General features: G+C 50.1%; 13 protein-coding genes across 13 annotated transcripts; 7 read left to right on the plus strand and 6 right to left on the minus strand.

The window, feature by feature from the left end:
* Positions 1 to 415: 415 nt before the first annotated feature.
* M438DRAFT_348518 (RTA1-domain-containing protein) lies at positions 416 to 1,948 on the minus strand. The gene is made up of 3 exons (XM_029906163.1): positions 1,581 to 1,948; positions 1,235 to 1,327; positions 416 to 1,181 (listed from the first exon to the last, which is right to left on the minus strand). The coding sequence occupies exons 1-3, from the start codon at positions 1,765 to 1,767 to the stop codon at positions 547 to 549; spliced, it is 915 nt and encodes a 304-aa protein (XP_029757040.1). The 5' UTR covers positions 1,768 to 1,948; the 3' UTR covers positions 416 to 546.
* A 308-nt stretch (positions 1,949 to 2,256) lies between these two features.
* Positions 2,257 to 2,757, plus strand: M438DRAFT_103593 (uncharacterized protein). Its single transcript, XM_029898651.1, has one exon. It carries the CDS (start codon positions 2,462 to 2,464, stop codon positions 2,720 to 2,722), a length of 261 nt encoding a protein of 86 aa, XP_029757041.1. The 5' UTR covers positions 2,257 to 2,461; the 3' UTR covers positions 2,723 to 2,757.
* On the minus strand, positions 2,369 to 4,202 carry M438DRAFT_399584 (uncharacterized protein; the record flags this gene model as incomplete). Its single annotated transcript, XM_029909425.1, has 1 exon — positions 2,369 to 4,202. One exon carries the CDS (start codon positions 4,200 to 4,202, stop codon positions 2,793 to 2,795), a length of 1,410 nt encoding a protein of 469 aa, XP_029757042.1. The 3' UTR covers positions 2,369 to 2,792.
* Positions 4,203 to 4,388: 186 nt separating this feature from the next.
* On the plus strand, positions 4,389 to 6,969 carry M438DRAFT_348520 (uncharacterized protein). The gene has a single exon (XM_029906164.1). It carries the CDS (start codon positions 4,445 to 4,447, stop codon positions 6,614 to 6,616), a length of 2,172 nt encoding a protein of 723 aa, XP_029757043.1. The 5' UTR covers positions 4,389 to 4,444; the 3' UTR covers positions 6,617 to 6,969.
* Positions 6,970 to 12,079: 5,110 nt separating this feature from the next.
* Positions 12,080 to 12,564, plus strand: M438DRAFT_103609 (uncharacterized protein). The gene has a single exon (XM_029898652.1). The coding sequence runs from the start codon at positions 12,122 to 12,124 to the stop codon at positions 12,491 to 12,493; it is 372 nt and encodes a 123-aa protein (XP_029757044.1). The 5' UTR covers positions 12,080 to 12,121; the 3' UTR covers positions 12,494 to 12,564.
* A 12-nt stretch (positions 12,565 to 12,576) lies between these two features.
* Positions 12,577 to 13,157, minus strand: M438DRAFT_103611 (uncharacterized protein). The gene has a single exon (XM_029898653.1). It carries the CDS (start codon positions 13,122 to 13,124, stop codon positions 12,786 to 12,788), a length of 339 nt encoding a protein of 112 aa, XP_029757045.1. The 5' UTR covers positions 13,125 to 13,157; the 3' UTR covers positions 12,577 to 12,785.
* Positions 13,158 to 13,304: 147 nt separating this feature from the next.
* Positions 13,305 to 13,879, minus strand: M438DRAFT_385272 (uncharacterized protein). Its single transcript, XM_029908967.1, has one exon. The coding sequence runs from the start codon at positions 13,702 to 13,704 to the stop codon at positions 13,504 to 13,506; it is 201 nt and encodes a 66-aa protein (XP_029757046.1). The 5' UTR covers positions 13,705 to 13,879; the 3' UTR covers positions 13,305 to 13,503.
* A 248-nt stretch (positions 13,880 to 14,127) lies between these two features.
* On the plus strand, positions 14,128 to 16,212 carry M438DRAFT_377184 (putative MFS phosphate transporter; the record flags this gene model as incomplete). Its single annotated transcript, XM_029908713.1, has 1 exon — positions 14,128 to 16,212. The coding sequence occupies one exon, from the start codon at positions 14,128 to 14,130 to the stop codon at positions 16,210 to 16,212; it is 2,085 nt and encodes a 694-aa protein (XP_029757047.1).
* A 449-nt stretch (positions 16,213 to 16,661) lies between these two features.
* M438DRAFT_280881 (ATP-NAD kinase) lies at positions 16,662 to 18,060 on the minus strand (the record flags this gene model as incomplete). Its single annotated transcript, XM_029901195.1, has 2 exons — positions 16,662 to 17,854; positions 17,913 to 18,060. The coding sequence occupies 2 exons, from the start codon at positions 18,058 to 18,060 to the stop codon at positions 16,662 to 16,664; spliced, it is 1,341 nt and encodes a 446-aa protein (XP_029757048.1).
* Positions 18,061 to 18,298: 238 nt separating this feature from the next.
* On the plus strand, positions 18,299 to 19,618 carry M438DRAFT_280943 (acyltransferase-domain-containing protein; the record flags this gene model as incomplete). The annotated part of the gene is made up of 1 exon (XM_029901198.1): positions 18,299 to 19,618. The coding sequence occupies one exon, from the start codon at positions 18,299 to 18,301 to the stop codon at positions 19,616 to 19,618; it is 1,320 nt and encodes a 439-aa protein (XP_029757049.1).
* A 310-nt stretch (positions 19,619 to 19,928) lies between these two features.
* M438DRAFT_377187 (Brix-domain-containing protein) lies at positions 19,929 to 21,167 on the minus strand (the record flags this gene model as incomplete). The annotated part of the gene is made up of 1 exon (XM_029908714.1): positions 19,929 to 21,167. The coding sequence occupies one exon, from the start codon at positions 21,165 to 21,167 to the stop codon at positions 19,929 to 19,931; it is 1,239 nt and encodes a 412-aa protein (XP_029757050.1).
* Positions 21,168 to 21,757: 590 nt separating this feature from the next.
* Positions 21,758 to 24,032, plus strand: M438DRAFT_280960 (glycyl-tRNA synthetase-like protein; the record flags this gene model as incomplete). Its single annotated transcript, XM_029901200.1, has 5 exons — positions 21,758 to 21,874; positions 22,001 to 22,149; positions 22,205 to 22,227; positions 22,287 to 22,765; positions 22,815 to 24,032. 5 exons carry the CDS (start codon positions 21,758 to 21,760, stop codon positions 24,030 to 24,032), a joined length of 1,986 nt encoding a protein of 661 aa, XP_029757051.1.
* Positions 24,033 to 24,406: 374 nt separating this feature from the next.
* On the plus strand, positions 24,407 to 25,599 carry M438DRAFT_103714 (sterol desaturase). The gene is made up of 2 exons (XM_029898654.1): positions 24,407 to 24,488; positions 24,559 to 25,599. Exon 2 carries the CDS (start codon positions 24,703 to 24,705, stop codon positions 25,432 to 25,434), a length of 732 nt encoding a protein of 243 aa, XP_029757052.1. The 5' UTR covers positions 24,407 to 24,488; positions 24,559 to 24,702; the 3' UTR covers positions 25,435 to 25,599.
* Positions 25,600 to 27,451: the final 1,852 nt, after the last annotated feature.

Below are 27,451 nucleotides of genomic sequence, written 5' to 3' on the forward strand. Positions count from 1 at the left end.
GTAAGAGTCGTAAGGCCTGTCAGATCGTAGGGGACGGTAAGATCGTAAGGCTTGTGAAATCGTAGAGGTCGTAAGATCGCCAGGGTCGTAAGGTCGTAGAATTTGTACAGTCGTAGTGGTCAAGATCGTATGGTTGAGAGGTTGTACGGGCTGGCGCTTTTTACGAAGGCGACGATGAATGTCAGCGTTCGACCTGGTATAGCAGCGGTGAAGCGCACGTTGAAAATCACTCAGCATATGACTAACCAGATGAGTGACGGAGCGCAAAGCGCCACCACGTGGCATCCAAGGCGGTAAATGTAGAATATTCCAGCAGAAAGACTTCACAAACGCATGCTACCTCATTATGCAATAGTCACTGGTGAGGAATCGGCTCCAAATGCTCCTTTTCGGGTATGCAGGACAGGCAGACAAAGGGAGAAAGAGAAGATGAATTTGAGAAAGGTGATTACGGCAGCCAAAAGCAAGGGGGTATTCGCTATATACAACAAAGAAAACTGCAGTTGGAGGGAAGGCGTGTGTATCGTAGTCGTCGATCCTGAACCTTCAAGCAGATTCCTGCGACAACGGAATGTCGTGGTTGCTCGATTTGCTCGACCTCTTCGAGGGCTTCTCGGCCATACTAACACCGTTGTGAGCCATGACACGGTTGATCAAAACTCCTGGATGCAGGATGTTAAATGCTATGACAAGTGCCGCCATGGGTGCGCCGTCAAGGGCGAGGAAGTATCGTTCTGTCTCAATGACATGGCCACTCCAGCCGCCAGCAAGTTCGACAGTACGGTAGATGCTTCTCATGATGATCAAAAGAATCGAGAAGGAGGTGACCAAGACCAGAAGTTTCATGTCCTTATCATTCTTGAAAGCGGGAAGGCTCAGCTTTACAGCGGCTCTGTAGAGGAACAAGAAGAAGAGGACGCTGAAGATGACGACCGAGGCGAGTTGAAAGTCGATACCAGCGACCATGATGTTGGTGCCAACCTTGGTGTTCCCAGGTGGAGTCGAGTTGAAGGCAACGGCAGCAGAACCTCCGCCAACAGCTTGAATGACGAGAGAGATGACATCGACAGTGCAGAAGATCCAGAGATACCAGGTAGGTCCGATGGGGCTGACTCCAGGGCCAGCAATTGCGATCATGCGACCCAGGATGACATAGATTCCGGCGGTGAAGAAGGTAGGTGCTGTGCAAACGTCAGTATAAAACCGAAACAGAGCATGATCTCGGAGTGCATACCAATGATCAAGGTGCAGATCTGCATCAGGAAAGCGTTTGCGTTGTATGGACATTCATTTGACCAAGATCGAGCAGCCCAACCAAGTACTTCGGCTGCGAGAACAGATTAGCAAAGTGATTGAGGGCAAATCACGACTGCGAGACTGATTGTGCAGGACGGCAAACGACACCAAAGCGAATGACCTGCATCAGCCCGCCGGCATGCCGCTCGAGCGACGTTCTTCGGGAGAGCATGACCACACCGATGCGGTTGTACTGTCCCAAGTTCGCCGCAGACGGCAACGGCCTCGTGATGGTACAATATCGGGCTTTGCATGTGGAACGAAGGGATCGGTGGTGAACATACTCAAACAGCCGATGGCGAATACCAGATTCCAGAGCGCTCTTGTCTTGATGGCCTGGAAGACATGGAAGAACATGGACAGTCCGAAAAGGACGCAGTAGACGATTCCGGCAGCGAGCGAGGGCACATATCCGTAGGCAGTTCTTTGCAATGGGTTGTAAGCCTCGCAGCCAGTCGTCCCGATAGCCATGGCTCTTTAAATCTCTTTTTCTGCAGTGATCCGACAGATCCGGAAGGGAAAAGTGACTGGCGATGAAAGATGAAAGATTGATTGTGACACAAAGTTGGCGGTGTCTTTTCTTGCAGTAGCAATGATGTTGAAGAAGGCGGAGGAGGTGCGGTGAAAGGAAGATGCGGCGGCCAACCTACACTTGCCGTTGGAGACTTGCCTACTTTTCTATGTAATCAGGCCAAGGGCACACTTCGTGACATTTGTGCCTTTCCCGAGATCACATCCATCAAACGGGTGTGTCGGTTCACCCTGCCCTGCCGGACACATGCGCAAAATGGCATCGCTTGCGAAAAACTAAGCCTGATTTGTATCTAGCGTCTCATCTGACAGAACCTAATGCCTAAATCCTCCCCTCGTATCTCGTACTCGGATTCGTACATCCTCTCATTCGCAACCCTTTCTGTTCACGAACAATGCACGTGGTTTACACTTTTTGCTACACGACATGTTTGCATCACATCTTCTATTTGCACTGCCTATAGCCGTTGCCAGGATGAGTATGAGGGTATATGTGCTTCTACTATTCGATCTATGGCCCGGCATGTCAGATCGGTAGCGCTGGTCGATTTATTAATATCGGCATCTTGGTTACTCGGGCGAAAGATTGGCCGGAAGGAATATCTGCTGCCACACGACTCAGCCTGGTAGAACAATGCGACAATGGATTGTAAGGTATGATGCGCTGGAGGACACAGCCGTGTTTGCCTTGTTCTTGTCACATTGCTGTACCATTCTTGCAGCCTCCTATGGAAGGTGGCCGGTGTATCCCACGCTCTGTTGTCTCAGGCTGAGTATTCACAAGTACGTCTTTCGCAACTCTCGCTGGATCTGTTCGACCAGGCCCTGGGTAATCTTCTGTCCTCGTATGATCAACGTTGCAGAATCGATCAACAGCAACCTGAGTTTGGTGTGATTGGCGCGGCTGGAACATCAGGGTGTTTGAATGAATGTACAATTGCTGTTACTTCTATTTACAGATAAGGCTAATCGTCCGCCTTCTCAATACCCATCTCCTCTCTGAGCTTTGTGATGGCCTCGCGGATCATGACAGATTCCTTCTGAACTCGCTTCAGTTCCTGAAGATCCTTCTTGATCTGTGCATGAGGATCATCGACCACTTTGCCGGTAGTCATGTCGATGGCGCCAAGTCCTGGGTCCTGCAGAGCGGCAACGGCTTGCTCGGAAAGCATATCCATTTCGGCGCGAGCGACTTCGTTCTCATGGTCAAAGTCGTCGAGCAGACGGCGTGCATGTTGGGGTATTGGTTCAATCTCAGGCTTCTGGGGCAACCATTGTTGACCGTTCTCCAGAGCTTTGAGTTGAAGTCGTGTCTTCTGTGAGTCGGCAATGCACCAATCCAACCGTGAGATTTCGAGGTATGTTTGAGTGTGTAGGTGACCCATGAGTTCGGCATCAACGCGACGCTGCTCTCTCTCAAAGTCGTCTTTGTCGGTGAGATACAGGTCGTTCTGCTTGGATGCAAGTGTGTAGAACAGCATCGATGCTTCGTTTGCTAGGCGTGACCGTCTTTCTTTTAACGTCTGAATGTGAGACTCGATCTGTTCGACGCCGTCGGTACCGGGCTGCCACTTGTAATTTGGTTCGGGGAAGAAGACACGCTCTCCTTCGCGCATCTCGCTGAAGTGTGGTTGTGGGTCTTTTTCGTCGACATCCTCCTCTTGAGCAGCTTGTGCGGCCTCTTCGGCAGCAGCATGCATCGCTCTGACCATAGCGTTATTAGAACCTCCAACATTTTTGAGCATATCGTTCATGGAAGTCATTCCTGGTTGCTTCGGGTTGTCGGGGCTCAGACGACTTTCGGTGAAGGCACGAGACTCGACAAAACGCTTCACGTCCTCTCTCCACATCATACGTTGTGATTGTTGTCTAGCGATGGTCTCCATAAGGGTAGGTGTTGTGCTGTAGTGGTAGACCTGGTTGAAGGATGCGCCGACAAAACTGCCGCAGCTGAAGGCACCTAGCCAACGCTGCCAGCCTGTAACTCCCCATGGCTTGCGCACAGAAGCAGCGGCTCCGATTCCGAGAAGGCCTCCTACAAGAATGTAGTTGTCGGCGTCAATGGCGAAAGGACGATCGATTATTTTTTGTTTGGGCACTTCGCATCCTTTGCTCTCGAGGTAGGGCTTGGCTATTGTGTGGCCGGCGTAGCGCTCGAGGGCAGTGGTAGGGATCCCGAAAAGAAGCGTAGTCCAGGCGGCGGTCTTGAGGCCTGCGGAGGGCGAGCGCTTCGTGACCAGCATGATAGCAGCAGCAACGGCACCGGCGCCACCAGCCCAAAAGGGCGCTTTCGTCAGGGCGGACTCATTGAAAGGTGAGGGTCTGCTGGGGTAAGCGGGATGAATCCCTTCCCAGTTGGGTGGTAGAACTCTCATGGGTTATGCTGAGACATGGAACTTGTCGACACGTTCAATTGGAAACTCGAACTTCGAGAACGATGATGGAACCGACTTGCGCACTGACGCTGGAAAGCACAAGCCAAGTCAGCCAGAACGTTCTTGCCTTCTCGGTTAGATCCGAGATCTAGATCTGCTCCGAGCCTTTGCGTCGCATTTCTTGAGGAAAGCACTGCGACGTCACCAACCTACAACAAACCCTCGCGTAGTGAATCGCAGTCATGTCAGGAGGTGACAGCCACAGTCGTGGTCAGAAGCGCAAGCTCGACCAACAGGATGGAATGGAGCTACTAGGCACTGGCGCAACACTCGCACGCCTGAATGGCGACGGCGACAGCAACCAATACGCGGATCCACCTGCGATGCTTCAGGGCGGTACCAGCGACGATGGCGGCGAGTGGACGACGGTCGACCGCAGCTCGAAACGCCACAAGAGGAGCATACAGCAGAACTACCCTCAAATCACACATGCGCCGAACGCACGCCTTCAATCATTCGTCAAAATCTCCGACCTTCAGAACCTTGTGCTCTATCTGCTCGCTGATGGCAGTGGCCCACAATGGATCAGCGTACGCCATAAGAAAGATATCGAGCGTGTCGTTTGCCTAATGGTCCCTGGCCTCGAAGCTGATATGTTCAACGCCAACATCTCTCTGGACCCTCAGCAAACGAGTGCTGCAGTCGTGCCTGAAGCCAAGTCGGAAAATGCAGAGACACCGCCTTCGAAGAAGCTCAAAATTACCATCTCGCCAGATGACTACTACCCGGTTAAGCTCGTGTCGCCTAAACTACCCACGCCTCTTCAACCATTCGCTGAGATGTTCCCGCATATTTGGCCTGTCAAGACACCTGGAGAATTCAACCGCATGCACTCACCGCTACAAGCTCTGTTGACATCGCCTCTACCCAAGGCAAAGGATGAGAAAAAGATCAAGGGCCCCAAGCCCCCAAGAGAAGGAGCGAAATGGCAGAATCAGAGGACACCCATCACCGAGTTCCTGGCAACCAGAGAGGAGCTCACGGATAATGGATACGCTATCCATCCCGCATACTTGCGTACAGAAGCCGAGCGTGCGGCAGAGAAGGCCAGGCGCCACAAGCATTGTCAATCAGAAGAGGATGGCTGGATCAACCTGCCTGACATCTCAACCCTCGATGAGGGCATCGTTCCGTCGGATGATATCGAACAGGGCAGCATTCTTCAGGGTCGTAAGGTTTTGACTGTTGATTGTGAGATGATCACTACGTCGGTAGAGAGATTCGCTCTTGCTCGTGTGTCATTCATCGATTGGGATGGCAATGTTGTGCTTGATGAGCTCGTCAAGCCTCCGGGCACTGTTACTGACTATCTGACACAATATTCTGGCATCACCAAGGAGATGATGGAAGGAGTGACTCAAACCCTCGAGGAACTGCAGGCTAAACTGAAAGACGTCCTTACGCCACGCACGATTCTACTTGGTCACTCTCTCGACTCTGATCTCCGCGCCCTTCGCATGTCTTTCCCATTCATCGTCGATACCACACTTATATACCCTCACCCCAAGGGTCCTCCCCAAAAGTCATCGCTCAAGTGGCTCACCCAGAAGTACCTCTCTCGCGAGATTCAGAACCGCGGTCCTCAAGGTCACGACAGTGTCGAAGACGCCAAAGCTTGTCTTGATCTTGTTAAGCAGAAGTGCGAAAAGGGCAAGATGTGGGGAACCTCCGAAGCTACAAGCGAGAGCATCTTCAAGCGCCTGAGCCGTGCCGGTCTCGAAGAAGATAGAGATGAGGGCGGCATGCTTGCTGAGGAAGAGCAGAAAGTCGGTCGTACAGGCGCTGTAGTCGACTGGGGTGACCCGAAGCGCGGATTCGGCTCTGCAGCTACATGCACTGTAGCATGTGAGAGCGATGCCGACGTGGTTGCAGGGATCGACCGTACGATCAACGGCACTCGGGATGACGAAGAGAATGCTGAGCATATACCCGCTGGCGGCTGCGACTTTGTATGGGCGCGTCTGAGAGAGCTCGAGGCCTTGCGCGGCTGGTGGACCCGCACGACTTCCGCGGACGCAGCAGCACGCCTCGCCTCAACCCTAGCCACCAACGGCGCCTCAGAAGGCGAAAACATCAGCACCTCCTCCCTCGCCGATGCCGTCTCACGCACCACAGCATCAGTAAAAGCCATCTACGACTCCCTACCCCCCAAAACCGCCTTCATCGTCTACTCCGGCGGCGGCGACCCCACCGAAATGCGTCGTCTGCAGAGTATGCAACAACAATACAAACGCGACTTCCAAACCATGAAATGGGATGAATTACCTATCAAATGGACGGATGTGGAAGAGCAAGAACTCAAAAGGGCCGCTATGAAGGCTAGAAGTGGTGTTGGGTTTGTGGTTTGTAAATAGGGAAGGTACGATGAGAAGAGGAAAGAGCGGGCTTTGCTGGGTGGCAGAGGGGTGAGAAAAGTAGCTGGTGTAACGCAAAGTTGCTTTCGATGTTGATGAAAAGTCCCAGTGAGAGTGGTGGATTCTTGGCCTTTCTGTAGAGGTTGAGCGAGGTCTGGATTCATTTGTGCTTTGTTGATAGTGATATTTCAGGGATGACGGGACGCGGAGAAGCGACCTTTGCTGGCCTGTTCTACCTATCACTGATGTTTTCATTCTTTGTCCATACTGTTACCAATCATTCGAGGTAGCAAGATGAGTGCGCAAACGCCCAAGCAACCCAATCCACCAAGAATGTGATGACTTATTACAAAAACCCTCTTGTGTTTACTAGCAAGAGTAGAACTACCTGAAGAGGTTCTCCTGTATTTCTACAATATCTCTTCATACAATCGTGCAAACAGTAGGAGTATTAATCATGGTTTCTAAATTGATATTCGATCGTGACAGGGTCATACCTTTGACCATATTTTTTTGCAATTGTCGATTACGTCTCGGCGCCAGGAATATTGATATAGTCATTTTAGAGATCATACGTCAAGTTTGTATAGTCTATGTTATGCCTTAGGCTGTATTAGAGCTTGTACTTTGTGCGATTTCGCCGAGATGCATGGAGTTCTATCTTTCGCTAACTTTCTGGGACCGAAATCGTGGACTAATGATGTATCCTGTCAGGGACCAAACTAAGTGGCACATCATTCGAAGGGGAAAATCCAGAACTGTGAAATTGTCTTCTAAACTCATCGAGAAAAACGCGTATGTATCACTAGGAAAGAGTGAATTTTCCAATTCTACTTGCCCGTAAGACATTAAAGGCACGCAATTATCCAAGTCGAACTATAAGAGAGATAAAATTTATGAGATGGTGGACATGACAGCAAAGCCGGGAACATATAAAGCTAGAAATTTGTCAATCAATGCTGCAGTCACAATCAGTGCCTAACATCGCAATCGACCGATAAGAAAAGAATTCGTTATGAGAAAGCGGATTGCAGCAAAAAAAGTAAATGGGATGCTTCTGCACGAGACCAAAGAAAAAACTATAGGTATGTCTCTTCTAACCAAGCGTTAGTTGTCAACATTAGTTGCGAGATCGAGCAAAAAAAGGGAACGGGGCCGAAGGCACACAGTTTAGTCGCCTCTAGACTTACAGCTTTGATGGACAAAAAAGAAAAGCACCATGGGCAGGGATCGAACCTGCGACCTCCTAGTTTATCGGGACCACGCTTGAATGAAACAATGCGCACGTGCCCAAACGTAACCAGGTATGCTACCACTACACCACCACGGCTGACTGCTTGTAAGGGTCAAGGAATATTCAGTATATAAAGGTAGGTGAGGTTGTGAGCGGCAGTGAGGGCTGGCAGTGGTGCTGACCAATGGAGTGCTGGCGTTGATGTCGTTTGAGTGAGTTTGTGGTAGACAGTCATCTTTGGGTCCACAGGCGACGTGTTATGTATTGTAATGCGAGCGTCGTAACAAAATCCTTGCTGTCCATGTCGTGGTATCGATGACGAGAGAGAGAAGCTGGGCTTAGCGGATCAATACTGACAGTCTTTCTAGAATGAAGAAACTGTGTCAAGAGGCAACAATGTTGTTGTCGGGCAAGAGGCCTTTTCGCTAGTTGACGCGCGCTGCTGTCTAGCAAAGAGTTCTCACAAGAGCGACAGACGCAAGAAAGTGAAAGCCATCGTATCTTGCGTCAATCTTGCTTTCCAAACATGGCTTGAAAGTCGCAAGGCAACCAAAAGGCACTCGACAAGGATATAAAACAGTCGATTGCGAAACATTGCCGAAGTCGTGATAAAGAGTTCTTGTTGCCAGCAAGCAACGTGAATGGAGACATGATCGGAGACCATGCGACAGTACACTCGGCCCTTGGTCCAAGCGATAGTCGATAGAGCCCGTCTTCGAACGAGCCTGGGCCCCAGAGGGAGTGGTTCCGTGTGCGCGTCGGGTTTGTCAGCTCTTCACTTGACAACTTCTCCTCAAAGCGAACCAAGGCAAAGTGAACTGATCACATTGAGTACATAGATACGACTGCTTCCACAAGTGACCCGCCTGTGTAAGCGAGGTGTGCTGTCTGAATGTGAGGACGATAGGGTTGCTGATAGCGACAATGGTAACAGCATAGCTATCGTTGTCGCTATTCTGTCGCTATTACTAGTGTGTTTGTCGCTATCTGTCGTTATTGCTATTAGCCGAGTGTTCCGAGGTGACTTGGCTAACGTAGATGGCGTCTCGTAGACCTGTAAAACATACTAATCCACTCGTTCAAATCGTGTTTAATTGTTTTAATGGCGCTAGCTACGAGTTACGCATCGCTACAGTTCAAAGATGTAGTAGTAGCGACGGTTAAAGGTCCCTTATCCCTCTATATATGGTGCCGCGAAGAGAAGGGAGGTAGACTACCGAAAAGCTATAGCAAAAGGAAGGCAGAACATCTATCTAAATGTTAGCAATTTAAGGATCATATAATAGAGGTGCTTGCGCAGAGGATAGAAGGCTATATGCTAGCAATTTAAGAGGTCGCTTAACTTTAAAAGGACTACCCTAACCTTCTCGCTTAGCTCTACGAGGGCTATAATCTTAATGCTCCTTTTAATAAGCTCGAGGCGGATAAAGCATATACCTATACGAATTACAAAGCTAGCCTCTCGTTCCGCGCCCTATTAGAGAGTTAGCATTTTAAGGAATTTATTAATATTCTGCGCCCTAGATACTTACTACCTTCGCGAGATCGACTAGCTACGGAACTGCTAAGAACTTGCTACGAGGAGGTTATAGAGAAGGTACGAGCAAGGATAATAACTAAGAAGCTAAAGATTAAGGATTAGCAGCCGTATCTAAATACTATTAGCGATAAATCTACATTAGTTAGTAAGGCGAGAATAGTCAATTTTTCACTAAATACTTAGGACGGTTAGTCTATCTACCTAGAAACATAGGATACGCGCGCTATAGACTATACCGGACCTAAACTTAAGGCCTTATTAAAGGAGAAGGTAAAGGAACTAATACTAGATAGGTTAAAAGGATAGAATAGCTATTACACTAATACCTGCCCGCTAATAAGGAATCTCTATGTGCTAATATAGACTAACCCTAACATAAAACATGTGTTTTTAGTCCTCTATGACTCCTATAGGCATTAGCTGCTCGTAAAAGACGTTCTAACTATTCCCTTCTATAGTTAGACGGCGAAGGAAGTCTAGTTCGTTAATAGCTTCCTTAGGAACTTACCGAAGTTATAGGCTAATCTTATTAAGTTAGTTGCTTCTAAAGAATCGGCGGAGGGGTTAAGGGCTCTAGCTCTATGAGTAATAACACGATAGGGCACTTAGTTTGCAGGGCTAGACTTACTGCTTAATAACATAGAGCTACTTCGGTCCTCTAGCATTATAGAGCGTAAGGATCTATAGCCGTTAGTAAAGAAGAAGAATCCGAGGACTAGTAAGAAGGAGGAATCGCCTACGTAGAGGGTCCTAAAATTAATTAAAGACGCGTATTAGTAGCGCCGAGTTAGCCGTCTTTAAGACCTTCTTAAACTAATATATAACTCTTAGATCTAGTTAGAAGCTAATAGATCTACTATCGGCATAGTTATTCCTCGATAGCGTAATATACGTAAGGATCTAGAAGTAATTAACGACTTACCTTACTAAGTAGAGGTCTTAGCGGCCTTTAATAAGCGGTTCAAAACATAAATAACTAACATCTACTAGGCAGCTTTTACGCTTAGTTCTATTACCCCTTAAGTATATAACACCTTCTCGCGCAAGGAGAGGGCTATTACGCGCCGGTTTATTAAGAAGCATGTCGCGGTCGCTAATCTCGGCGAGTTCTATAGTGTGTTTAGTTAGTTTAAAGACAAATCTAGTCCCTTTAGCGACGACGATATCTAGTAAAATAATGCTAATAACGCCTCTACCTTTTAGAGCCTCTTCTACTTAGATAAGACTAGAGTGTTTACTACGCTCGCCGAGAGGCTAGCTATTATACCGGCTAACTTAGTGCTATTAGAAAGGGCCTTCTCGAGCATAAACTTTATCTAGAGCAAGTTCCGAAGTAAGCTTAAGTTATTATTAACTAACATGCTTATTAGCATTTATTGTAACCTAAGGGCCCTTAGGCGTGTTCGCTATCTTAAGAAGCGAGCAAACGAGCGCCGAGCTCGCCGGCGCGAAATCGCTAAAGTAGAAGGCGATAAACGATATCGACTACGTATAGCTAAGCTCGATAAGATCATCTCGCTAGTTCTTATTAATCCTATTACTCTATAGGAGGTCTTAAAGGAGGTAGCAACTAAGGTGCTTACTAACTTAATAGAGCACTTCGATTACGGCGAACTTAATAATATTAGCGAGGACAATAATAACCTCGAAGTTAACTCTATTATTAATATTTTATAGGACTAACTATACAGCAATTCTTAGAGCAATTCTTAGTTATCTTAACCCTTCTAACAGAGCTAGCAATATTAGCAATATTAGCCTTCTTAACCTTAGTAATATTAGCCTTCTTAACCTTAGCAATATTAGCTTTCTTAAGATTAGTCTCGCGCATTAATGCTGCCTCCGTCCTTAATACTAGTTACTACTCTACGTAAGCGCCGCTATGTCGATTTATCGTCCCTTATAACACCTCTAAGTTCTACTTATTTAATGTCCTCCTTCGGCTCCTCTATACTAACGCTTCTACCGCTTTATAAATCCGACATCGACCCTTACAACTTTAGAGCCTCCTTAGAAACACTATCTCGCTGCTCCGTACGAGCCCTTTATAACTTAGATCTATCTACTGTCGGCGGCACCGAGGACTAAGAGAACTAACCTCCTAGTAACTCGCTACCGCCGAGCAAACCATTTAGTTAAATAACAAGAGATGTATTTAGAGTTAATAGGTTAGATAGCCAATAATCTCCCGAATCGACGTCATATTGACCTACTCTAACCCGCTGAAATGACGATTTAACTAGCATATCCACCCCCAAAACGGGCAAGCTCTGGGTGGCGAAAATCGCGCACGGGGATAGCTATGTCGCTATCCTGTCGCTATCAATAGCTATAGCTATTGCTAATCTACAGTCGCTATCAAAACGCAACCCTAGAGGACGAGGACTTGAAGACGCGTTCTTCGAACGGCAGTTGACGAAGTGATGTCGAAACAAGCGCCATTAAGCCAGAACTGCATACATTACCGCTGCTGCCGCCTACCGAACGCCTCCACCGCCACCGACAGCGGATTCAGTTGCGGCATTGCTTGTCTCATTCCCGCCAAGGAGGTTCCAAGAAATGATTTACTGGTCAAAGATTAGGTTGCGGCAGCCGCTAATCAAACATCGAGCCTTGTGGTGATGCTTCTGCATGAATTGGTGGAAGTCGTTCCTTCAAATGCTTGTCTTGAGCCCAGGCAGGTGGGCGTTTCCAGCCTTATCATTGGCTTCCGCAAACCAACGTCTGCAACATGACATCTGACGGACTGCTGGATGACGAGGACGTACACTACTGCATCCTGCACATGGATATTCTAATCGTCATGTTGTCGACATGGCTTGCTTGTACTTTTGAAAAGACTCGAGTTGCGACTTGCTGCAAGTGGAAGGGGAGAGGGATGTGCAAGTGTTCGGGAACCAAAACTTACCTGAGGGAACTACTTCCACCTCAAACGCCTCACCCGGCAGATGCTTTTGACACTCCTTCGAAGCTCTCGGCAGCTCGCATGATTGATCGATCATTGAACGCGAATCTCGCGGAATCGGACCATCCAGGAATCGAATGTATTCCTTTGATATGCCGCCCATTTGAATATCATGCCGTCCTTGCCGACGGCAATTGAACGAACGACGAGAAGGATGCCAGACAACAACGGCATTGAGCTTCTGCCGCGCGCTTCCTTAAGCACGTGGGCTATCCAAAGGTAGGTTTTCGGACCGTTCGAAAGGGCACACTTGACATCCAACGAATAGTTCGTGCTCCAGCCAAGAGATATTGCGTCCGAACATCCCATCGTTGCGCGATTCTGCGACATACGAGATGAAGGAGTTAGGCTCAACCAAGACGAGACTCAATATCTGCATTGAGGTGGATATCGAGCTCAGAGCTCATCAAGTTGAGCCTGCGAGAGGATGTCACTGGAAGCTCAGGATTGACCTCCCGGGCACCAACTCGCTTCCCCTCAATCTCACTAGGGAACTCCCCGGGATTGCAATATATTCGCGGAGCTGACCGAGCGTTCCTCCATATGTTCGTCTGATCATTGCGACAGACACTGGGGGTCCAAAACGAGATCTCAGAAAGACGGGCGGATGCTGAGACGGGATGATGCCAACATCAGCGCTTCTAACACACAAACTGTGCCGCAAGCAAGAGAAACAACCGTCCAGATCGCGCAACAATCGGTGTTGCTCGTCTGGAAGCAAAAAAAAGAACAAGGGATGATGTCTCCGGACGAGTGATCGGCAATGCATCAGACCCCACGCCACATGCAGGGCCGAGAAGTCTTACCCGCAGGCCTGGAAGCATTCCCGACCAAGGACTCGAGCACGTTGTCTGAACGACGCGATATGATTGGCTGAGCTCAACCTCTGCTCTTCGACGTCGAAAACCGAATTTCTCAACTCACTTGGCAGTTGAGGCTTGCGGATGGCGCGGCGGTCGTTCTTGTTTTCGTCATTGGCAAAGCTTTTTCGCATCAGTCGAGAAGGCTTGTCTGTGTCTTGAGTTTTGAAGAAAAAAGCATCTAAAGGCGAGTTTTTGATGGTGAGAGGGAAAAAGTCGGAGTTGAGCGTGACATAAGGCCGACAGTAGATTTGCAGCAAAATCTGGGCGTGGATTTCCACTTTGACGTTAACTCAACGCGATTGCCCCACGACCGCTTCTTATGCCCCGATTTTCGATGGCCGCTGGGTTGTTTGGCGCTTGTTCGGCCCACCAGACAGGCGCTTTGTCCAGCTGAAGTTGGCAGGTGCTCGCGTGCCCACAGCGGTAGGCGAGCGTTCTGGTGAAGAAGAAAAAATTGGGGCTCGGGTTGAGGTGCTTGGACATCATCCGCGGCCTGACAGGTCTGAGCTGGTTTTCATACAAATGTAGATCCCCGCCGTGCTTTCTCTCTCTCTTCCAACCACTCACGTCCCGTTGTGTTGCACGTTGTCTTTCGAGGGTTCCGTTGATTCCGGTACATCCTCCAATTCACTCCCTCCTTCACTACCTTCAAATACGGCATCGTGCATCGTGCATCCTACTCCAGTCGATTCTTCCACAAGCACCTCGTGCAGCTTCCCGCCTCAGTAACGACCCTCCTGTAACACACTCCAGGACTCGAAAAAGAAAGTCTGCCGTCTGCACATCCGTCATCACTCGCCATCTTCTAGCTCGAAGCATATCTTAATAAGGGAGGCCTTTGTCGCTTCACCTACCGAACTACACATCACACACCTGCAGTCCCATCTTCGAGGACAAAGCAGCAACAAAATGTCATCATTACGCGACTATGGCCTTGCGGCCCCTCATGGACCCAACATGGACACCCACCACGTTGCAACTGAGCAGCTCTACGCCATGAGCCAGAACGAGCAGGGCGTCTTCCAAACAATTCTCAAGCCTGACGACAGTTACGACGAGAACGGCACATACTGGGCTGATATGCCCATCCTTCAGAGGATCAAGTTCGTCAACAAGGTCAACAACGCAGAGGCGAAGAGAGAGGCGTCGGCGACATGGGCCATGATCAAAAAGGATCCCCTGAGTCCTCTTGGTTACTACATGCGCAACATGGTCATTCCCGGCATGGGTCTTCTTCTCGAAGGTTACGTCCTCTTCTCCATCGGCAACATCAAGCCTCTTCTCCAAGCTGCTTTCCCTGCTTGCTGGAAGAAGGAGACTGTCTGTGACGGTACCTGGATTGCAGCTCTTGAATACCTCGAAATTGTCGGTATCATTGTTGGTCAAATCCTCGTCGGCATTATTGGTGACTGGCTCGGTCGTCGCTGGGGTCTGATCCAAGATGCTGGTATCATGTTCGTCGGTCTTCTCATGCTCACTGCTTCTTGGGGAACCACCCTCAATGGCTGGGTCATCTGCTACGTCTGGTCTCTGTTCTTCTACGGTGTTGGTGTCGGTGGTGAATACCCAATGACTGCAACTTCCGGTATGGAGAACGCTGTTGGTTCTGGAAAGGTTTCGACCAAGGAAGACCGTCTCCACCGTGGTCGCAAGGTCACCTCGGCTTTCTTGATGCAAGGTTGGGGCCAGTTTGCCAACCAGGTCATTCTGATTCTCCTCTTGCTCATTTTCCACGGCTCCGGCAACCCTCCCTACTCCAAGGTCTCGACTCAGTGGACCTACCGTGTCTCATTCGCCATTCCCGCTGTTGGAACTCTCTGGCTCGTCTACTTCCGTACCTTCAAGATGCGCTCTGCCTCAAAGCAGCTCGCTGCTGCAAAGAAGAAGTCCAACGTCACCGGATACGACACTGAGTCTCTCAAGCTTACCCTTACCCACTTCGGTCCTCGTCTGATCGCAACTGCTGGTGCCTGGTTCGCCAACGATGTCTTCTTCTACGGTAACAAGCTCTTCCAAGCCGAGTTCATTTCCGTTCTCCTTCCTGGCAACAAGTCCGTCATGGTTGGCTGGCTTTACAACTTGGTCAACGTTGGTGTTTCGCTTTGCGGTTACTACCTGGCCTCCTTCTTGATCGACAACAAGCTCTACGGACGCAAGTGGATGCAGATCGTCGGTTTCTTGCTCGACTTTATCCTCTTCGTTGTACCCGCATTCAACTTCGAATACTACACTAGCACTTCAGGAGTCCACGCTTTCCAGGCAATGTACTTCCTGTCATCCTTCTTCAACCAGTTCGGCCCCAACTCCGTCTCTTTCCTTGTTGCCGCTGAGGTCTTCCCCACCCCCATTCGTGCTACTGCCCACGGTTTCAGCGCAGCCGTTGGAAAGCTCGGTGCTCTTCTCGCCGCCGTCCTCTACAACTACATTGACACCCAGACCAAGTTCTACGTCGTTCCCTGGTTTGGTCTCGCCGGTGCCGTCGTCACATGGCTCTTCCTCCCCGATACCACCGGTCTCGATCTCAAGGAGCAGGAACGTCGCTGGGCCTTTATCCGCGTCGGCAAGGGTGACGAATACCGCGGTGTCGCCATCCACCCCAAGCACTTGTCAGTATGGGAGCGCTTCCGCGGCGTCGGCAAGAACTACAACGCCGAAGTCGACTACCAACAGCGCGTCGAGGAAATGCGTCATGAGTGGGAAGAGAGCATGGCTTCCAAGGTCGCCGAAAAGGAAAACAACATGGATCCCGACATTGTCGATGACGAGGACTGGCACAGCGAAATTTCCAGCTTCTTCACCCGCTCCAAGAACGGACCCCGCGGCGCTCAATCCCCTCTCATCTCCCCCATGATCCGCGGTAATGAGAGACAAACTCCTCTGCCCTCACCCATGATGAGGGGGATGGAAAAGAGAAGTCCCATGCCCAGTCCCATGATCCGCGGCCAAGTCAAGGAAGAAGACGAGTCTGATGAGGCTTTGAATGAGAAGCGATAGTTTGCTATTCTCTCTCTCTCTTTCAACCTTTTCTAGTCTTTCTCTTCATTCTTCTCCAGCGATTTTAGCGACATGTTGGGAACCATTCATCAAAAAATTGGGGCTTTGGCGTTTTCTTCTTATAACTTGATACCACGATTACGAAGACTTGTAGTTGGATGCGAAAACAAGCGTATATATATTTCATGAAACTCTCGAGGAGTACAAAACTTATGTTTTCAAACACTTTTGCGCTTTTCTTCTGTGACGGTTGTAGTACTTGAAAGATTTTTGACATTGAAGATTGTTCGCCGGGTATAGCAGACCAGCTTTGTTGTGTGCGTTCCACGATACCAGCCTCCGCTCATACCTTATGTCGACGATTTTAATATGCGAAATCAGTTTCAAGACAAATATGCCTCCTCGATTCGACTCGAACATGTACCCCATGCAGCACTCTACCAACTTTCCTATTCCTCACCCTCACCAAAAGGGAAATTAAACTTCAATAACCCATTCAAGCCTCCGACCCAATGATCATGCCCCTCTGCTCCTTCTTTGCCACCACCGGTCCTGACGATACTAGGTACGCCGCCACCTCCCCAGGTTCTTTCTCCTGATCTGATTTCCTCGCCTACGACTCTGACTTCCATGCCTCTGGTCAAGCCTTTTTCACGACGAACGCCATCGACAGATAACTCGATTTCGTCGGAGCGGTTTTTAGGAGACAGACGGAGGGTTATGGGTGTGTTTGCTGGAAGCACTAGAGGGCGGAAGGAGAGGGAGCGAGGACAGATGGGAGTGAGGAGGAGGGAGGAGACGAGAGGGTGGACGATGCTGCCGCCTGAGGATAGGGAATATGCTGTTGATCCAGTAGGCGTGGAGATTAATAATCCATCAGCCACCGCTTCTGTCAAAAACCTGCCTCCGACGTAAATGTTGATGATACTGAGATGGGGTGTTCTGCCTCTATGTAGCAGGACCTCATTCATGGCGAAGACATCACAGTTTGCATCTGAACAGTCCGAGGAACACATTGGTGCTGAAGGGTCGGCGTGTGTGATGGGGGTCCCGTCTTCTGCGAAGATTCCCACTTTCAATCTGTTCCTGAGTAGGACGCGAGACGAACGTGATGGGCCCATAGACATGCCGCGGACGGATGACCAGCCTGAGAGCATCTCTTTCTGCTTTGATCCAGCCTCTGTCTCCAGCAGAGCGCTGCCGTAGCCAGCGGTTGCGCCGGACATGTAGACTTCGCGGAGAGCGCGCTTGTAATCGGAGAACTTCCATTCGCCGAGGAAGCCTAGGGTACCCATGCTGAAAGAGAGAATAGGAGGGACATTTTGCGCATTCGCGAAGAGGGAGGAGGCGTGGAGGATGGTGCCGTCGCCGCCAAGGGTGGATGTCAGGTCGACTTTGTCTTGCAGACGTGCATGTTGCGACTCTTGTAGGGTTGTGTAGATGGGGAAGGAGAAATTGTCGTGAATAGTACTGGCGACTTTTGGTTCGAAGATCAGAGAGACGTCTGGGTAGGTCGAGTGGATGTGGTTTGCGTATTCATGGACGGCTTCATCGACGACTTTGGAGCCATTCTTGTGGACGATCAGGATGTTACGAGGGGGTTGTGGCCACTGCAGAGATAACAAGTCGAGATGTTTGGTCTCTGCGATAGACGTGTTAGCGTCATGATGTCTCAGCACGTGGATGGTATTAGAAAGTACCTTGGTATGAAGGGCGAATGCGGTCTGGCAAGGCAGCAATGTCGCGAAGCTCACGGCGGACGGCGGATTGCGAAAAGCATCTCCTGGCTGGACTGAAAAAGCATCTTCTGGCGACGTGTCGCACAAGATGCAAACATGGCCGTGTCATTCTTCCATGATGGAGTGTTGTAAAGGTGTCTGATGATCACGCATGTGTCAGCGTGGTGGAACATGGCGGGGCATGTGAAGCTTGCACTTCCATCATGACGCGATGCTCCTTCGTCTTCTTTGTCCCACCTTCAGCACGTTTTTATTCTTATTGTGCTTCCTTGCTCGATGCAACCTCCTGCTGCTATCCGTGTGTCATAGTCCCACCTCCACTACATGCCACTGTCGCAACCACAGACATGTCGCGCATCAACACCGAGGGCATCCGCCAACGACCCCTGCCTGCCTCACACAATCCCGAAGCAACCGAAGACGCCGAAGTCAATCTCACCTCCCCAAAAGACTACCTGAGCGAGAAAGATCACCCTGCAGGCCCAGTCAAGCATGGCCCTCCTATGCAATATTTTCGCATCGCCGTCTTTGCCGTCTTCTTCTTCATTGCTGCCCTAGGCATCCATTCCGCCCAGCTCCTAGGAGCTCCCCTCTACTTTTACAACAAAGATTACTTTTACGCCTGGCAAGCCGTGTGTAAACAATACTTCGCCCTCGTCCTCATCACAGGAACCTACCTCTTCGCTCCCACCGTCATCCGCATCTCCGGTGATGCCAGTGTTGCTGGTCAGCTGCGCCAATTCCCTGACGGCCGTCTCGAATGCGATTTCCCCGAGCGCATGGTCTTGATCGCCAATCATCAGATCTACACCGACTGGACCTATCTATGGTGGGTCAGCTACACAGCTGCCTGTCACGGTCACATCTACATCATCCTGAAAGAGAGCCTGAAATACATTCCTATGATTGGACCTGGCATGATGTTCTACAACTTCATCTTCATGAGTAGGAAATGGGCAAAGGATCAACCTCGCCTGAAACACCGACTCCAAAAGCTGTCGACCAGACATACAGGCCCCATGACCGGACGGAAAGACAAAAGCGGCTTGGATCCAGCTTGGCTGTTGCTATTCCCCGAAGGCACGAATCTAAGTCCAAACACAAGAAACTCGTCAAAGAGATGGAGCGAAAAGAGCGGCATCCCAGATATGAAACACCAACTACTTCCCAGAAGCACTGGTCTACATTTCTGTCTCGAAGAATTGAAGGATGGAGTAGATTGGCTCTACGACTGCACAATCGCCTACGAAGGCGTCCCTCGCGGCAGCTACGGCGGTCAACTATACACCCTCCGCAGCGTATACTTCCAAGGCCGCGCTCCAAAATCAGTAAATATGCACTGGCGTCGTTTCCGCATCGCAGATATTCCCTTGCATTCGAAAGAAGAAACGGAAGAATGGTTGCTTCAAAGATGGAGGGAGAAGGATGATTTGATAGAGTATTATCTCGAGCATGGACGGTTCCCTGCTGATCCTGCTGCTGTGGATCCTGTGGATAAACCGGAGGATGAGAGGAAACATGCCAAGTATATCGAGACGGAGGTTAGACCCAAGTCTGCTTGGGAGCCGTTGCAGTTGTTTGCGCCATTGCTTTCGGCGTATTTGTTGTGTAATATCCTCATCAAGCTGATCAATCTGGTCTTGACTGGGAGATTGAGCTCGGATTAGATATGCTTACAGAAGGATATGGTTGGGTAGATGGGCACGGAACAAGAAGGAGACTTTTGATCATTGGCGTTGGTCGGATGGAGGTTGGACATGGATGTGATTCTTCGTTCTTCTTTTACATGGAAGAAATGTGCCTTTGGGTTAAGAGGGCATGCTTTTGTTACATATACCCGCTCTCTGCTCGGATGCAAATGCAAATACACAGATACCACTGCATTTTCTTGCAACTCTTTCCCTCTCCATCCTCCAAGGCCAAACGCAGTGACCAGGACTGTACGAAAAAGACACACAAGACAAGGTACTCCCCCCCTTACAGAGCGAATCTAGTCCTGACCTTTTCATCACCAGCCCTCCATTCCCATTCTTGACCACTTCTTCTCTGAATACCTTTATCGATTCTCCTCAACTTGAGCGTAAACCTCGGTCCCAACTCTTGCAATCCAGCCCTGATATCCTCCACACCTTCCACCAACTTTCCATCCGGCCCCACGATCGATTTCTCCGTAGCCCTCTTATCTCTAAACACATATCTGTGTCTGCGGACGAAAATGTAATCGCGCTGGTTGTGCAAGGTGACCACTTGTCTTCCCTGGATTTGAGGTTGAGGGGGGAAGATTTGGCGGAACAGGTGTGCTGTCAACAGACCCAGAGGCGTGCGGAAATTATTGAGGATCAGTTCTGGATCGTGGGAAGTTGGGTTTCCGTGGCCGGGGAGTTTGGCACCTTCGACCCAATTGCTGATGCTGAAGTGAAACATGGGGCCATGGGGCAAATGCACAATATCCAGACCCGCGGGTTTCTTCTGATCTTCGTTCAAAATGACGACATGAGTGAAATTGCGGTTTGCGGCGAATGAAGAGATTTCGGAGATTGAGTATTTGTGGGCGTGGAAGTGTGCTGTGCGTTTGATGTAGACGGAGTTTGGGAAGAGGGATGTGAGCAGCGAGGCTTCTTCGTGGAGAAAAGAGTTTATGCTTGTGGTGATGAGGACTTTGGGGTCTTTGTCGTTGTGCTCGAATAGCGGGGGGAATTTGGAAGCCAGACCTTCGGGTGTGAGGGAGAGGTTTGTTGCGGCGGTTGAGGGGGTTGGTGAGGGAGCGCGAGGTTTCTTTGCGGCTTCGGCTTCGTCTTTCTTTTGTTGTTTGGCTGCTTTGGCATCTTCGTCGAGGTCCTCGTCTTCTTCTTCGTCAAAGTCAATCATGCTGTCTGCATCACTGTCCTTGTCCTCCTCTTCCTCGTCACCATCCTCTTTCTCTTCGTCTTCCTCATCCTCAACCTTCCTCCTCTTGATAGCGTTCAGATCCACACTCAATCCCAATCTATCGCTCTCTTCGCTAGGATCCGCAGTATCCCAAGTTCTCTTGCGATCGATCGTCGCAGGCACATTCTTCGCCCTACGCGCTTCTCTCAAAGCAGGATTCTTGTCTTCGGTACGGCGTCTGCGCATGCGATCGTCGCGCTTTTCGTTCTCCTTGGCGCGCTTGGTCTTGACATGTTGTTCTTTGCGCTTGATCTTGTTGCCGATCTTGAAAGGGTTGCGGGACACCATTGTTGCGGTGCTATGTTGGGTAGACTGAAGATTGTTTGGCGGAGGAAATAAAAATTCATGGGAGGACCCTGGGAGAATTCGGGGAAGGCGCTACCGAGCAGAGGTGGTTTTGCTAGATGGTGGTTTGATGCCAAGATTTGGATCTCTCAGCGATCAGGAGTTCGAGATTGTGACAGTAAGAATACGAGAGAATGTTCTGGTCTGAAGAGAGTCCAGTGGGACGGTGAAATCATCGCACCCTCTGGGGAACTATGTCACTCACAGAAAACTTTCTGCATTACTACAGCTGGTTCCAGCGTAAGTTGGCTGCTCAAGACGCCACATAAGCAAGCTCAGACCACCTTCACTTTTTCGCCGCGATTCCAACACCGCGGTCAAACGAGCAAACAGCATCCGTGTGTGTGCCATATCTCGTTATTTGACTCACCCTCACTATCGCCATATCCCACTGCACTTATATGTTGAAACACCTCTGTCAGGTCACAAATAGGCAGTTTTATTCTTCACTCCCGGCTACAACCAGAGCCTTTTCATCCACACCTATCGAGTTTCGCGCGGTTGTACAGACACGCTCGAGAAACATACCCACCATGTCTACCGACTATTTGACCCAGAAGGGCCAGGCCTTTGACAGAGCCGCCTTTGAGTCTCTGTTGCGCCGTAAGGTGTTCTTGTGGCAGAGTTTCGAGCCTTATGGTTCGGTCAAGGTATGTCTAATGTAATGCTACTGAGTTTGTGCAGCAACCTACCCATGAGGTGTATGGGCAATTTCATGGCATCTGGGAGCAAATTTGACATGAAAGAATGATTGGTTTCTGATGTTTGTTGTATAGGGTCTTTTCGACTATGGACCTCCTCTTGAGCAGCTCGAATCTCAGGTCATTCAGATCTGGCGTGATCACTTCATTCGCTCCGAGAAGATGATGGCATTGAAGTGCTCTATGCTTACTCCTTATGAAGTTCTGAAGACTTCTGGTCACGTGTGAGTAGATTCTGACCATTTGACCATTTTCATTGCATTACTGACGTGTTTACAGTGACCGTTTTGCCGACTACATGTGTACGAAATGATCCGGAAACACTAAGATTTTGAGATCACGGAATACTGATAATGTACAGGCAAGGACCCCAAGACCGGTGAAATTCTCCGTTCAGACCACTTGATCGGCGACGTGCTCGAGGCTCGTCTCAAGTCCGACAAGGAGGCTCGTGGTGAGAAGATCGAGGAGAAGGAAGAGGACCCCAAGAAGAAGAAGAAGCAGGCAAAGGCCGCCAAGGGTGCCGTCAAGCTTGACGATGCCGTCCGCAAGGAGTACGAGCACACTCTTGCCATGCTCGATGACTTCACCGGTGAGGGTATGGGTGAGCTTATCAAGAAGTACGACATCCGCAACCCTACCTCCGGCAACGAGGTCGAGCCTCCTGTTTCAGTCAACCTCATGTTCCAGACTCAGATCGGTGCTTCTTCCAACTCTCCCGCTTTCCTCAGACCCGAGACTGCTCAGGGTCAATTCCTCTCTTTCCAGAAGCTCTTGGAGTACAGCGATGGTCAACTCCCCTTCGCTTCTGCTTCCATTGGTTACTCTTTCAGAAACGAGGTTCGTATCTCCATAAGCTTCTTCTTTGATAATTGCTGACAATTTGCAGCTGTCTCCTCGCGCTGGTCTCCTCCGTGTCAGAGAGTTTTTGATGGCCGAAATCGAGCACTTCGTCGACCCTGAGGGCGGCAAGGCTCACCCCAAGTTCCACACCGTTGCTGATGTCAAGCTTCCTCTGCTCAACCGCAAGACCCAGTCTTCTGGTAGCACCAAGCCCGAGATGGTCGCTATTGGTGAGGCCGTCAAGACGAAGTTGGTCGACAACGAGACTCTTGGTTACTTCCTTGTTCGCATCTACCAATTCATGGAGAAGATCGGTATCGACATGAACAAGCTCCGCTTCCGTCAACATATGGAGAACGAGATGGCTCACTACGCTTCCGACTGCTGGGACTGCGAGTTGCTTAACAGCTACGGCTGGACCGAGTGTGTTGGCTGTGCCGATCGCTCTGCTTACGACTTGTCTGTTCATGAGAAGGCTACAGGAACCAATCTCCGCGCCCGTGAGCAGCTCAAGAACCCTCAGACTATCGAGGAGTGGGTTCCCGTCATCGACAAGAAGAAGGCTGGTCCCAAATTCAAGAAGGATGCCAAGGCCATCGAAAACGCTCTCGAGGCTCTCTCGCAGGACCTGAAGGAGAAGCTCCAGATCACTATGGAGTCTGAGGGCAAAGCTGAGGTCCCTGTTGAGGAAATCGCTGCCGGTAAGGTCGAGATCGACCTTTCCATCGTCAAGTTCGAGAAGCAAAAGAAGACCATCACCTTCCGCGAGTTCGTGCCCAACGTCATCGAGCCCTCATTCGGTATTGGCCGCATTCTCTACTCTCTCATGGAGCACAGCTACTGGACTCGTGAGAACGACGAGGCTCGTTCCGTCCTTTCCTTCTCGCCCGTCGTTGCCCCTATCAAGGTTCTCGTCTGCCCTCTTCAGAAGGATCCCAAGTTCGCACCCCTTATTGCCAAGCTTGAGGAAGCTCTCGACAACAAGTCTATTTCCTTCAAGATCGACCAGACTGGTGTCAGTATCGGCAAGCGCTACTCACGTAACGACGAACTCGGTATTCCCTTCGGTATTACCGTCGACTACGAAGCCCTTGACGACGGTACCCTCACTCTTAGAGATCGCGACTCGACTAAGCAGGTGCGCGCTAGCCAGGCCGATATTGTTAAGGCCGTAAGCAGGATGGTGAAGGGTAAGGAGACCTGGGCCGACGTTGTCGCCCGCCTGCCAGCCTTTGAGGGCCAGGAGAAGGAGACCGCCGAGTAAGGGGCCTCTCAGTGGACTATCATCTGTTTGAGAAAACTTTGTGCATTGCGACAGCCTCTAAGAAAAAGCGCGACGCATGTGGTGTGAGATCTAGGTAGATCAAAAAGAACAAAACTGTTATCATTCATCCAACATGTGTAAGTTATGCCTTCTTTCCTTCGCGGCGCTGCGTCGCAATTTATTGCTTGGCATGCAGTCAACCAATCCTTGCGATACCCGTTACACCAGATTTGAGGTGTGCCTTCCTCACCAACATTTTCTTTCGTGCATTTGTTGATTTCGCAGTCACCTTTACAGCCTACTCGCTCCTTCCAATCTTCGCAATTTTCTCATTAAACGCGTGACCTTGCATATTCTTGATTACATCACATTGACGAGTAAGCGTTTGTACTAGATCAGCTGTGGCCTGATACCTTGGCTTCGTCCACCTCGAACTTGATCAATGATCACATCGACGTACGTGTTATTGCTCTTTGACATCTCATGTTCAAGTCCTGCTGCATTCTATGAAGCTGACCTGGAGTAGTTTCCTAGCCAGCCGAACTTCGATGCATTCTATACCAACCGCAGACCCAAGTTGTGAAGTCATCTCTTCCATCGAGTAATAGCAAGCATCTGCAGGTCAACACGAAATCGAAACAATCGGACGTGCTCCTTTACACTCCTCAAGATGGCTCAAGTCTTGAACGCACTCTGGTTCTACGTGCTGAACTCAACCTCAACATTCATTATCGAGCTGCTTGGCACACTGAGCATCCAACTGGTCGCGTTCTGGCTCCCGTCGATGCTGCTCCTGAGCCTGGACAAATGCTTTCCTTCGTTCTCATTGAAGCATAAGATCCAGTCACGACCACCACCAACCTCTGCCCAGATCCGCCATTGTATTTTGGTAGTCACACTGAACCAGATGCTCATGGCCACAGCAAAGATCTTCGAGCTTGTCATCCTACGTCCTCTCGCGCGACATTCTTTCTATCGCTTCGATTCTGTCGTACCTTCTGTGACTGAGATCACCCGCGACATCGTCCTTTGCATTCTCGGCTGCGAGATCATCTTCTACTATTCCCATCGCCTCTTGCACATCAGGACTTTCTACCAAAGCATACACAACCAGCATCATCAATTCAAAGCTCCAATCGCTTTTGCCGCCCAATATGCGCACCCACTGGAATATCTCTTCTCCACAATTCTGCCATTCTGGCTTCCTCCACAGATCCTGAGCTGTCACATCATCACCTGTTTCTTGTTTTGGACGGTAGCTACGGTGGAAACGGTGATTGCACACAGTGGATATGACTTTTTCACGGTTCTCTCAAAGAAACATGACCTGCATCACGAGAAGTCGAGAGTCAACTTCGGCACTTTGGGATTCTTGGATTGGCTTCACGGTACTGGCGCATGAAACGGATATTTTGACAAGCATGCACAGATCTACTTACGAAAACAGTGGTTAGAAGAGCAGAAACTCCGAGTCATCGTTCCCTGGCCGCTTAACGTTACGTCCTAAATGTAAATTATAAAGAAGACATATCATGATATTTGGATAAGCTAATCTAAACTATATATTACAGAAATATGGTTACAACATTAAAAATCATTCCATCGGTAGGCGGACATTATATACTCAGTCATCTTCGACTTCATCAAGAAGGAGTGTTCATCAACAAAGGAGATATCGAACACGAATGTTCACAAAGGAAATAGGAAAAAAGCGATCAGTCATCGGCTGATTTACACGCCAATGCGACCATCAGCTTGGACAGAGACGTCGACGTTCGAGGGAGCGACGACAGCCAAGTTATATCTGGTTTGAGAAAGTCCGTTGGTACCGCACTGGATAGTCGAACCGCAGAAGTTGACAGAAGCAAGACCGCTGACGACCAGAGTATTGACGGTAGTCTGAGCAGCAAGATTGGCGTCGATCACGGTAGCCGTACCGCCGTTGCAAGTCAATATGGCACCGCAATACTCAATGGTGTTGACAGCATCGACCACCGAAGGCGAATTTGTACCAGCCGATGGAGGAAGCAAGTTCAACTGGGTGGGTGTGGCACTTGCACCAGTCGAGATACCTACAGAACCTCCGACGGTAGCGGTGGGACGGTAAGAAGTCTGGAAGCCAGAAGGGCCATCAACGATGATGGGCAAGCCTGTTGCTTGTGCAGGGTTGGCAAGAAGGGACGAGGCGAAGCCTGCGACGGAGCTTTGAGCTGGAACGTTGAATGAAGTAGCTGAGTTGATGTCGGCGGCAAGAGAAGCGACCGCCGAAGCAACGTTGGCATTGCCAGCGCTACTTGCTTGAGCGCCTACTGACGAAGCTCCAGAGAGGATAGGAGCCCACAAGGAGGACTGAGCGGCAGAGAGAGCAGATGAGATGGCTACACCAGGTGAGGCGGCGGAACCAATTGCAGAACTTGCGGTAACACTAGCCAGGGCTGATGAATACGCAGATTGCTGAGCACCGACCAAACCACCCACGGCACCTGTGGCGCCAACGAGCAGGTTCGAGACCGCGGTCGACAAAACAGGGTCAATCGTGGCCGTCGCTCCGACAGCTGCCAAGGCGGACGAAATCGCTGCAACATCGGAAGTCACGGCAGTGTTGGCTGGCGCAGCACCACTGGAAAGAATTGATGCAACCATGGATGCGGCAGAAGTGCTGGACTGGTAGCTTGCGGCGCTCGACAATGCTGGAGATGCCTGGGCGAAGATTGAGGAGATTGCCGATTGGACAGCAGGGTTAGCGGTTGCTCGAGGACCGGCAGCAGATACTTGCGACAGGAGAGAAGCAAGAGCTGGTTGGACAGAAGGAGGAGCATAAGCCGAGAGGGAGGACAAGGAGGCCAATGCCGGGCCTACTGCGACGGCACCTCCAACGGCAGGCGCGTTCGTCACACCTGCAACGAGGGCCGACACGACTGCTGACACAGCGGGGTCGAGGGTAGCTGAAGGCGTGGCCGACACTCTGGACAGAAGCGACGATACTGCAGGGCGGACTGAAGATGGCAACTGAGGAAGTCTCGAGGCCAAGGCAGAAAGAGCTGGACCAGGAACAATTGCACCAGGGCGAGATGTCACCCCTGCAACGATTGAAGAGACCGCTGAAGATACTGCAGGGTCAAGGCTGGCAGATGGCGACGCAGAGACACGTGAGAGGATTGACGAAACTGCAGGCTGGAGTGAAGCTGGCAGACCAGGGAGCCTAGAGGCCAATGAACTCAAAGCTGGACCGACTGCAACCCCACCAGTTGAAGGAGCAGGTGTCTGGCCGGCGACAATGGCTGATACTGCCAATGAAACGCTGGCATCAAGTGTAACAGAGGGAGTCGCGTCGATCTGAGAAAGAAGTGACGACACAGCAGGCTGAATCGACGCTGGTAGCTGAGAGAATTGAGCAGACAACGAACTCAAAGCTGGAC

The sequence above is a fragment of the Aureobasidium pullulans genome (assembly GCF_000721785.1).
Source record: "Aureobasidium pullulans EXF-150 unplaced genomic scaffold scaffold_22, whole genome shotgun sequence".
Lineage (NCBI taxonomy): Eukaryota > Fungi > Ascomycota > Dothideomycetes > Dothideales > Saccotheciaceae > Aureobasidium > Aureobasidium pullulans.